At 41.4% G+C, this 11,664-nt stretch overlaps 1 protein-coding gene across 1 annotated transcript; it reads right to left on the minus strand.

The window, feature by feature from the left end:
• Positions 1 to 394: 394 nt before the first annotated feature.
• LOC118393675 (complement C1q tumor necrosis factor-related protein 4-like) lies at positions 395 to 11,664 on the minus strand. Its single transcript, XM_035786631.2, has 2 exons — positions 11,471 to 11,664; positions 395 to 3,451 (listed from the first exon to the last, which is right to left on the minus strand). The coding sequence occupies exons 1-2, from the start codon at positions 11,611 to 11,613 to the stop codon at positions 2,338 to 2,340; spliced, it is 1,257 nt and encodes a 418-aa protein (XP_035642524.1). The 5' UTR covers positions 11,614 to 11,664; the 3' UTR covers positions 395 to 2,337.

Consider the following 11,664-nt stretch of genomic DNA (forward strand, 5'->3'; position numbering starts at 1 on the left):
TAAGACTATATATATATATATATATATATATGTATATATATATGGACGGACGAGCGACGTCAGAGCAGAAGTGACTAAGATACAGTAGAATCATGGATGGAAACCCAGGCCTTACCATAGCAAACCAAAAGAGGGCACTGTGTGCATATTAAAAAGCAGATCTGTAGAAGTGTGATACCATGGTGCAGGTTATATTGTGACATTTTTAGACTTCTATTCAAGACCACGTATGCTTTACGTGTTTAAATATTATTATTGGATCCAATTGATTTGAATATTATTGATGTCGATCTATGTCTCGAGTCGATTAGCATGATGCTGAAATAAGCTCTCCCTATGGGCATGGTGAAGTTCACTGACAGATGTGCCTTCTACCAATAACAGCACAGAAAAATAAACATGAACTTTTATTTATTCTGCTTCACATGTTCCAAAGCATCCATTGTATAAGAAATATTTTGAACATCTCAAGGAGCCAACAAGAAGCTGACTACAAACACATGGGTTGAATGTACCCAGGGCAAAAATGTTATTTAGTTTACAATCATTCCTTTGTAAGGACAAAGATATAAGCACAAGTCACCAACATACCACTTACAACAAAGTTATTTACCAAAAATCACGTATGGATAGAAATACGGTATCATTACAAATATCTGCAAAGCTGTTAAACGATTATTCTCCATGACAGCATGCATGAAATTATAAGTCAAAATATTCTGTAAGACTCAATTCCAAAAATCAGAATGCTTGTTATCTCTCTGGAAATTGATCTCACTGAACTCTAAGAAATAATACTTTTGGTGGGTTCCTTACTCCCTCACAAGTTATCATGCTAGTGGTTTTTAAATAGAATTAAAGCTGTTATACAAATTTGGTCCACTCAACTCAAGAGGACTATTTCCTATTGCAGCCCATGCACAGAATGATTGAAATTGAACTACAAAGCAAATGCTAAACTATCATTTTCCGCATACAAATTGAAAAATTATACGCAGTTTCAAATATTTTTCAAATCGCTGTATCGAAAAAGTCATTCCACCGTCAAAGTACAAAATTTGCCACAATTAGGGAGTCAAGAGTGTGACGAAGGATGCTCTCCAAAAGTAGGTTGTGTAAGGGCAGCACCACAGGAGTGAGTATATGCCTGACTCAACGCAGTCACTGGCAGGTTAGTGGTTTTTCTTCACGAATCTTGTTCTGGAGGCAGCTATGCAGAGTGGTCACTAGCTGGCACAGCCAGAAAGTCATAAAATCTGATTATAAACATAACCTTAACTACACAGCTAACCATAATGCCTAGCCCTAACCTTAAATTAAGACCAAAAATACAGTTTTGACTTTGCAGCTGGCCCATCTAGGGCAAATGGCTCAGTTCTGCATCCAGGGCAAGGTCCATGACAATAAACATCAACCTGCTATTCGCATAGTAGATGACTATGAACTGGGAGACTAACCATTACTGAAATACTGTCTCATTATTCATTGTGTCACATTTTGTGTTTATGCCTTTTGATAAGACGCTGATTCAAAAGGAACACTACCCAGAGATGATGGTGTAGAGAACCCAATAGGCTCACAATACTGATGTGGAGAATCAAAATACAGTATTTTCAGGAGTGTAAAACTAACATTAAAATTGGACTATATGCTATTTTTATATGTTGTTTAAATGACCTCTCAAACTGAGACTGTAATTTGCTGAAGTCTGGCACAATTTGAACAGAATCTTTCTCTCTTGGGGTGTGTGAATTAAACCGGCACGATTATCACGAGGGATGATATAGGATATTACATTTTCTCCACAGCATTAACCATCTGAGGAAATGAATTCAACTCTAAGTTAGAAATGAAATCATGAGTCTGGTGCCTCAAGGTCCAAAACTACCATGTGCTCTGTGAGTATGGTGTCTTGTCTTCGTCCAATGGACAGCCCTGCAAGGTAAAGGGACATTTTATTCTAAATGTTGGTCATGCTTTTTGATTCAAAATGTAATTTTATTTCATTGTGATCAGACACGGGCCTTAGCAGAAACTCACTCTAAAATGAAGGAAAAATACTCATTTTGACACAAAACAAGTGTCCCCATTATTTAACCATGCCTTTCAAGACATTTGATAAAGGTATGTTAAAAATACAGTAAGTACAGTAAGTAAGTATTAACTGAGACATCATATCCTGAAAATATCAGAAACACTAGCAAGTTGTAACATCTTCATTGAATTCAAGACTCCAAAGTTGGAGTTTGACAAAGTAAACCCATTGAAAGAATTAGCTGGACATAGAATAATTGAGTGTAGTAGGTCCACAGCCAACTTTGTTCTTGACACTGTCCCTTATGGCTTCCGGCTCTGCTGTTGCTGCTGATTGGTGGGTGGTTTTTGGAGGTCTGGATAGACCAGGAATCCAGTGAAGGTAATATACTTGGCATGGTTGCTGTATGCTCCAAAGCCATCGCGCTGGTGGCTATAAAGCCAGACGATATCACCACGGTGCAGAGATAGCATCAGACTCTGGCTCTGCAGAGCCTTTTCAGTGTCACTGTCATCGTAGATCATGGCCTGCACCTCCAGGTGGTTCTTCATAAGCTTGACTGACAGTGTTTTGTGGGGAAGCTTGCCAGCATTGAAGGAGAAGAAGTAAGCTCCTGGAATACGGCAGGTGAATACACCTTCGGTGACGTTAAAGTCAGCGCCAATGTTGACAAAGTCTGTGTCAAAGGCGATAGGACGGTGCTCTGGGAAGCCCTGGTCCACCCCTACGATGCTCTGAGTGCGGCCAACAGAGAAGGCCGACCTCTGGTCCCCCTCTTCATCCTCTACCTCCTCTCTCTTCTCTATGTTGTCCCTTTCTCCTCGCCCATCTTGGTCAGTTAGGGTGTGGTCATTGGCAGCCGCCTCGTTTCCATACATACGAGTTGGGTCCTCATGCTTGGGGTCTTGGAAGGTGTAGGTGTCAGGGTAGATTAGGTAGCCGTTAAAGGTGGTGTAGTGACCTGTGTTGCTGTAGATGGCATAGCGGGGATCACCGTGAAGGCGGAGCCAGACTGTGTCACCAAAGTCCAGCTGCAGCATGGCGCTTTGGCTCTGCACCTTACGCTCTTCTCCCGCATTCTCATCATACACAATGGCCTGCACTTCATTCCTGTTCTTCATTAGCATGACTGACAGGTCACGACGTGGGAACTTCCCCACTGTGAAGGAGAAGTAGTATGCTCCGGGGATGCGGCAGCGGAACATGCCTGCCTTTGGATCAAAGTCCCCACCGATGTTAACATACTCCTTGTCAAAGGTCACCACCATCTTTGGTCCACCCTCCATGCTGCTGGTGCGTGCCACTGAGAAGGCAGACCGCTGTTCTGCATCCTCGGGCAGGCGAGCAAAGGCCCACATGCAGGTTACCTGACACATCAGGTCAATCAGGAGACTGCTAGCTGGTATCTTCATCTTCCTGTTGGGAAAAAGATTGTCCCAGTTAATTACACAACAAAGTCAGGTGCTTAATCTCAATATAATGCACAACAGGTATACTCTACACTGAATTGACTGTATGTCAACAATCGAATAGCTCAAGGCTTTGCCAGCTCAGTTCCGAAGTCAAATCAGAAACAAGTGAGATTGTTATTAGTGATTCAGTACCACCTGGATCCATTGAAGATGTAACCTTCTCTGAGACATTTGCTTTGAAAATATGTTTACCCCAAACAGAAGCAGCATTAATCCGTTCCTAATTAGCATAGGCTTTCATTTTACTCAGCTAATGAAGGAACAAAAAAGATAGACAAGAATTATTTGCCCTCCGCTGTCCGAGGTGCCAAACCAACTGGAGAAAACACACACTCAGCTTCACCCGAAGTCATCCGTTTACTCAACATCAATTATATCACGACTTAATTCTCTCCTGTCTCATCACTATATTGAACCCAATATCCTTGTAAATGTGATAGTGCTTTGACAAAGGAGCTTGCTCAGAAACACTCCAGCAATCAACAGCAATCATCGAAAGGAATTAAGCTGAATGTTTTAACATTCTCTATGTGCAAGTTATTATAGTCAGTAAGCATAATTATGTTCACCATTTAAAGGCTTGATCCCAAATATAAAGTCACACTTAAAGGTTCAATACAAATAAATAAAATAGAATGTGTCAAATGTCTGTGTGTGCTGCAATTAATATTGATTTTTAGTATCAATGCGGGCAGATTTCACTATCATTGTCATTTCCTAGTTCTAATTTGTCCCTATCTTCGGTGAGGTTCAAAACATATATTTGTCTACTGCTGATGCAGTACACATTCATCTTCATCAGTGAAGCCACAACAGAAGCGGACCTGTCAGAAGGAGTTTCAGGCAATGTCTCAAGTTAACTTTACCAACATACAGTAGGTTATTCCATGGGGAGTCTGAACATTTCAAACAGAAAAGGAATTAAACAGAAATAAAATAGATCCCATGGGATTGATATTACTATTTATAAACAGCACTTGGGCTGATATGAACACAATACACATAGTTCTCGTCCTTGCGGGGACTGAACTCAACGAATCCGCATGTGATTTTCTGTTGCTCGGGAAGGAAGACTAGATTTGTGTACAAGATGTGGGTTCGATGTGTTATGTTTGCTATATCGTACCCTGGCAGTTATTGTTGTTTGTCCCTCTTGAGCCACGGTCGCAGCATTTCGCCCTCAAAAGAGTCTGAATTAATTTAAGATAAATCAATTAATTTGCACATTTTGTTTTGACAACTTTCTCACTATCTATTACCGGAGTGTGCGTCTGTCTGGCAGTGTTTCACAGCAAATCATGTTACAAAACAGGGTGCGAATGGATATTGACTTTTGGAATATTGACACGTTCCAGTTGGGATGCGCAACGTCTCAATTCTCATTTTGCCCAGAACAGTGACAGACTCAATGATCACTATCAAACACATTAGCAAGTGGCCACTCGATAAAGGACTTATGAGCCAATTGTGTTCTTTAAACATAACATTGGTGACATATTGTCTTATTTAAACAAGTCAGAGGCGCTCCATAATTTGGGCAGGTCTATCTCACTGTAGGTTCTGCCGTACAATTGGATAGAGCACAATCTGTGCAGCTGGTTCTCGGTGCATGACAATTCTCCCTACATGTTACCATCCTGTGTTAGTGGGCAAATGGGCATGATCGATATCACCCGTGAAATATCCAATGGAAGTAGGAATGTAACAGCTGTTGCAAATCTCAGTTTTGGAAGATACTGACTTTATGATAAAAAATGATACTAGTACAGTACAGTTTTACACTGAATGATATCGATGCAACATAAGCCGTTTTAAACTAGAGACATCTTTTTGTTGGGTTCAGCTGCTCTTTAAGGACCGTGAGGCTATCGATGAACGACAGTTCTGGTATTGTATGACAGCAGTCTCAAGTATTTGCTTCATTCTGCATTTGACCCACCTGCTGCAAAGAAGTTGCTCATTTCTTTATGGTTGATGCCCAGTGACATGTTGAAATAGGCTCCATGAGCGCATCATCCCTGTTTCCATCCAAAGACAAATAAATCGCTTGTGGATAAATTTACATGGCAAGCCTTTGATGATGACTGAGGGCTGAGTCTTTCCCCTACAGTGAATGTGACATTGTATGCATCACATCTTGAATTACATTGGAGGAATTTACAAGGATACATTTTTTCTATATGAACAGAATACATCATCACTTCTATTTTGGATGTTGATAGCTTGTGTTGTAATGATTTAATATTCTGAAATGTATTTTGAGTGTGTGCATGTGTGCGTGATTTTTTTTTAGGGACACTGTGAAATAACTAGGCCTATGGGAGTCCAAAATAAGTTAGAGAGAGCAGCATTTCCTCACTTTAATGCTGTTGGTGAAAAGCATTCCACCACGCTGAGCCATCTGCTAGAAGTGATAACAAACAAATGCTCAGAAATCAACAAGTCCCAATGGGGACCAAATAGTCTCATCCCTGGAGTGTGGATGGATCCAAAAGCGGGCCTAGGTTGTGGGATTTAGATAAGTGCAATAGGTAGACTCTCAGTTAAGGTACAATACTTGAACGTAAATATTAGCCTATTGTACATTTGCAATGAAATGAATCCATTTCTGGAAGTATATTCTCATAGTATACTCAAGTAAAATGTCACATACTATACAACAAATATAATATGTCATATGTGCAACATACTGTACCGTGCATTCGGAAAGTACTCAGACCCCTTGACTTTTTCCACATGTTGTTATGTTACTGCCTTATTCTATAATCTATTACATTTTGTTTTAAATTCCGCGTCAATCTACACACAATACCCCTTTAATAGCAAAGTGAAAACAGCTTATTCGAATTATGAACACCTTATTTACATAAGTATTCAGACCCTTTGCTATGAGACTTGAAATTGAGCTCAGGTGCACCCTGTTTCCATTGATCATCCTTGAGATGTTTCTACAAATTGATTGGAGTCCACCTGTGGTACATTCAATTGATTGGGCATGATTTGGAAAGGCACACACCTGTCTATATAAGGTCCCACAGTTGACAGTGCATGTCAAAGCAAAAACCAAGCCATGAGGTCGAAGGAATTGTCCGTAGTGCTCCAAGACAGGATTGTGTTGAGGCACAGATCTGGGGAAGGGTATGAAAACATTTCTGCAGCATTGAACATCCCCAAGAACACAGTGGCCTCCATCATTCTTAAATGGAAGAAGTTTGGAACCACCAAGGCTCTTCCTAGAGCTGGCCGCCCGGCCAAACTGAGCAATTGGGGAAGAAGGATCTTGGTCAGGCCGGTGACCAAGAACCCGATGGTCACTCTGACAGAGCTCCAGAGTTCCTCTGTGGAAATGGGAGAACCTTCCAGAAGGACAACAATCTCTGCAGCACTCCACCAATCAGGCCTTTATGGTAGAGTGGCCAGATGGAAGCCACTCCGCTTGGAGTTTGCCAAAAGGCACCTAAAGACTCTCAGACCATGAGAAACAAGATTCTCTGTTCTGATGAAACCAAGACTGAACTCTGGCCTGAATGCCAAGATTCACATCTGGAGGAAACCTGGCACCATCCCTATGTTGAAACATGGTGGTGGCAGCATCACGCTGTGGGGATGTCTTTCAGCGGCAGGCACTGGAAGACTAGTCAGGATCGAGGGAAAGATGAACGAAGCAAAGTACAGAGAGACCCTTGATGAAAACCTGCTCCAGAGCACTCAGGACCTCAGACTGGGGTGAAGGTTCACCTTCCAACAGGACAACAAGGACCCTAAGCACACAGCCACGACAATGCAGGAGTGGCTTTGGGACAAGTCTCTGAATGTCCTTGAACCCGATCAAACATTTCTGGAGAGTCCTGATAATAGCTGTGCAGCGACGCTCCCCATCCAATCTGACAGAACTTGAGAGGATCTGCAAAGAAGAATGGGAGAAACTCCCCAAATACAGGTGTGGCAAGCATACCCAAGAAGACTCAAGACTGTAATTGCTGCCAAAGGTGCTTCAACCAAGTACTGAGTAAAGGGTCTCAGTACCTATGTAAATGGAAAATTTCCCTTTATTTTTTATATATTTGCTAACATTTCTCAAAAACAGTTTTTGCTTTGTCATTATGAGGTATTATGTGTAGATTGATGAGAAGAAGAAGAAAAAATCATCCAGTTCAGAATAAGGCTGTAATGTAACAAAATGTGGAAAAAAGTGAAAGGGTCTGAATACTTCCCAAATGCACTGTATGGTATATTTAGCTGAGATCAGATGTGGTTTGATGGGTTCACTGCTGTTCTTTCTGAGGCAGAGGCTACTACTTTTAAGTGTTCATATAGTGGTTTTCCTATGACATTTTTCTTTCCCCTTTTCTATCCCTCTGTGGATTCTGTGGATGAAACAATAAACAGAGGGCCATTGTTCCTGGGTGAGGACACAACCCCCCTCCCATCTGCTAGGGTCAAAATGAAAGAAGCACTTGTCACTACCATGTACAGTTTCATATGTCTCCACAGCTTTTCAGACATGGATATCAGATGCGTTTTCTGTGTCCCTATAAAGAGTGTACATGTTTTAATACAGTACAGTGCATGTCATCCTTACAGTTCCAATGTTTGCAAGCAGAATTGCACACAAAACATCCATTGTGCTCAAGAACAAATATTTCCATTGCTCCCAATAATACCTTGAGTTAAACCCACCCACCGGAAGCACAGTTGAAGACGCTTTGTCTGCTGAATCTTGTAGGGAGGGAGACAGGATTACAAAAACCTCCAAATCTGGCATTGACCCACAAAAACAAGTAATCAAGCACAAACTAATTTGTGAAAGCACATAACCGTGGCAATAGCACTGCTGTCAAGGGTAAACATCAACAGCTTTGAAAATGATACCCTGATAATTAGGTTTTCAATAACCCAGCATACCCAACAGCAATCCGGGTGTTATTTATATAGGATTATGTTAATCAGACATCATCATGTTGCTACAGCATATTTCAGGTTCATGTTGTCTGATAAACAGGGTTTAAATTAAACAGACACACAGAAACACAGTGGAATCATATCCAGTGCCCTTTTCAGTTGCTTCTCATGTTTTGGTTTGTTTTTCAAACCCACCATGGGTCTATTTTGAAATATGACAAGTGGCTTCTCTTATTTATTCCTATTTTTCTTCTATACTTCTTATTTCAATTGACAGGATATACTGCACAGAGGACAATCATGAAAATCAACAGAGAGAAAACAAGTTAAAAGCGTACATTTTCATAGTAACTACAATGAGACTTATGTACGAAATGTGTTTTTACGTGTTCAAAGAACATCATTGCCACACACCTAAGGGTAATGAGAGGCACTCTCAAGCGAGCCACTCAATCTTTGTCATAGGCATAATGTGGTGAAATAATCCCCTCTCTCCCATATGATCAGCCTCTGAACATGACCTGCTCAAACCTAATTCCAGGATAATAGCATCCCTCTTTTAGCTATCTGTGGTAATTCATGTAATTATACATGACAATGAGGTGTACCGCCACGATGCCATAGTTACCACCCAGACATATGGCTGATACCATAGGCGTATCATCCTATCGTTGGATCTGTGAACAATAGTTCATTTGCTTAGTTGGCACATTTATCAAAGGAGATGTGCGTACATTAGCTTACATTTACAATAACATGTCAAGTTAAGGGTTGGCTGTGGATATTCCTCTCAATAAACACACCACCCTTCTCTCTGCATTTCCAAAATGTACATTTCTGCTTAGCATCACCTACGTCTGCTTTGAACAAGGATGTTTTTATTTTATTTTATTATCTTTGCACCATTGACATTAGGGGATCACATTGTTCTGTTTTCTTCGACAGCGCAGCCCCATGGTGAAGACAAATTGAGTACATCTGTGAGAATGCATATCAAAATGCACACTTCAGTCGGAGGACCCTGGTATCCGACATGGTATGAAGGGTCCCTGCCACTTCTGTCCCTTTTATTAGTCACATCCTCGCCAGATGTCATCTCACTGCTCAAGTGGAGCCTTAACACGAGGCAGGGATCTGTCACCATCTGGGATCATTGGCTCAAACGAGAGAAAAAAGGGGTAGGAGAGAGAGAACCAGCAACAGGGGGAAATGAGAGCAAAGAGCTTTTTAAAATGTCAGGCTGGAGAAGGAATCTGTATCTGTGAAACTATGTTGTACTATTGGACGTTTTGCGCATGCCACCATGATTAAAAAACGGAGAGGAAAATCTTTCCCTGGACTGGCCCTTGATGCACAGTCCAATCGTTTATAATGTGACAGCAGTAATGACCCAGAAGCACACAGACACAGTCCATTAACAGCGAAGCACGGTTTGTGTTCGATCTACACCCTTCCAACAGGAGCAAGACACCTGGCGAGAATCTCACATATTGATTGTGTGAAGAGAAGAGAGGTTCACTGAGAAGTTGACTTGACAGCTCCCCAAACGAGTCCATAGACGGACTGGCTTCCGACGGGCTCAAGATTTGCAGGGTGGAGGCAGACTCGCAGCAAGGAGTATCAAACACAGCCACTGTTTGGGGACTGCAGGGACCTCTTCACAACAACCACTGCCCATGGGACAAAGTATGAAACTGACAGGCCAACTTCTCTCTTTCCTTGATGAACATGGCATGAGTACTCATTATACATGATACTCCCACCAGCGCTATCATCAAATCTAATTTTTATTGGTCGCGAAAACACCAATCAATGCAGTTAAACACAATTATCCTTCCATATCCCTATATCCTACAGTATCATAAACCTCTGCAGTAGGGCAAGATTAGTTGCATTGGAACATTTTTAAATTAGGGAGATTTAATATTAGTAATAAAATAAAAAATACCATAATGGAGTTGATATTCCCTCTGTGTGAAATTATTTGAGGTTAACGGTCTTGTTTTGTATTGTAAACTTTTGTGGTTCAAACCAGAGATCTAGATACTTAGCTATATCGTGACAACTCTGCTGAATGTGTGTATGACTGAGCCTGTAATCCTCCCACTCACATTTTGAAGAAAAAAATGAAAACATCAACTCCCTCTAACTAGGACACCTGCCTGATTGAGTTTTCATTTGTCTACATGTTCCTTTCTGCTTTTATGTACCAATTGGAATTGGTGAAGATTAAAGCCCCCTCAGTGTTTATCATCTCCTTTCTTCTCTATACCTCCCACTGCTGTTGACAGATCAACCTGAACCTGGGATTGGGTGGGAGATGATGGAGGTGCTCTTTCTTTGTTAGTGTTCTCCATGTACTGTAGATTAATTTAGCAATAAGGCACAAGGGGGTGTGGTATATGGCCAATATACCCGTGCTAAGGGCTGTTCTTATGCACGATGCAACGCAGAGTGCCTGGATATATTGGTATATTGGCAATATACCACAAACCCTTGAGGTGCCCTATTGCTATTATAAACTGGTTACCAATGTAATTAGAGCAGTAAAAATAAATGTTTTGTCATTACCCGTGGTTTACGGTCTGATATAACATGGCTGTCAGCCAAACAGCATTCATGGCTCGAACCACCCAGTTTATAATATTCTATATACCATGCCCACGCATCCTCCTGCAAGATGTTATTACCTTCTTCTGGTCTATGCATTGGATACACTCAAATATGAACAAAGGAAGAGAAATTGAGAATACAGCAGGAGGCAGAGAGCATTGTATCCGGAGTCAACTAATAAACCACAATCTCAAGCCTACAGCAATCCTCTAACCTCCCTGAGATAAAGAGTGGTACATGATAGATGAAATGATACATTCCTATATACTCAGCAGTGTTTGGCACCCCGTACGGATTCCATATCGATGTCGTTGTAGATCGGTGCTGACAAACAATGCATGTTGCTTAGACGCGACAGGACTGTAAAATGCACAACATCTACTCCATGCAAGAGACAAAAAGTAACCCCCTGTATACTGCCATAACCCTTCGTTCCAGGTGTCCTTACCTCTGTGTAGGAGGAGACCGTGCTGTAGGAGAGGAATGCTCAAAGTTCTTCAAAAGGGCTCTGCACCAGGAAGCGTTCACTGTCTTTGTGTGTATCAACCTGCTGCTGCTGTCTGTGAGGCTGTGTAAGCAGCACACACACATACACACACACACTGGAGGATATAAGAGTGATAAAGGGGCTCCTCATCTGAT

This window comes from Oncorhynchus keta, chromosome 14 (genome assembly GCF_023373465.1).
Source record: "Oncorhynchus keta strain PuntledgeMale-10-30-2019 chromosome 14, Oket_V2, whole genome shotgun sequence".
NCBI lineage: Eukaryota > Metazoa > Chordata > Actinopteri > Salmoniformes > Salmonidae > Oncorhynchus > Oncorhynchus keta.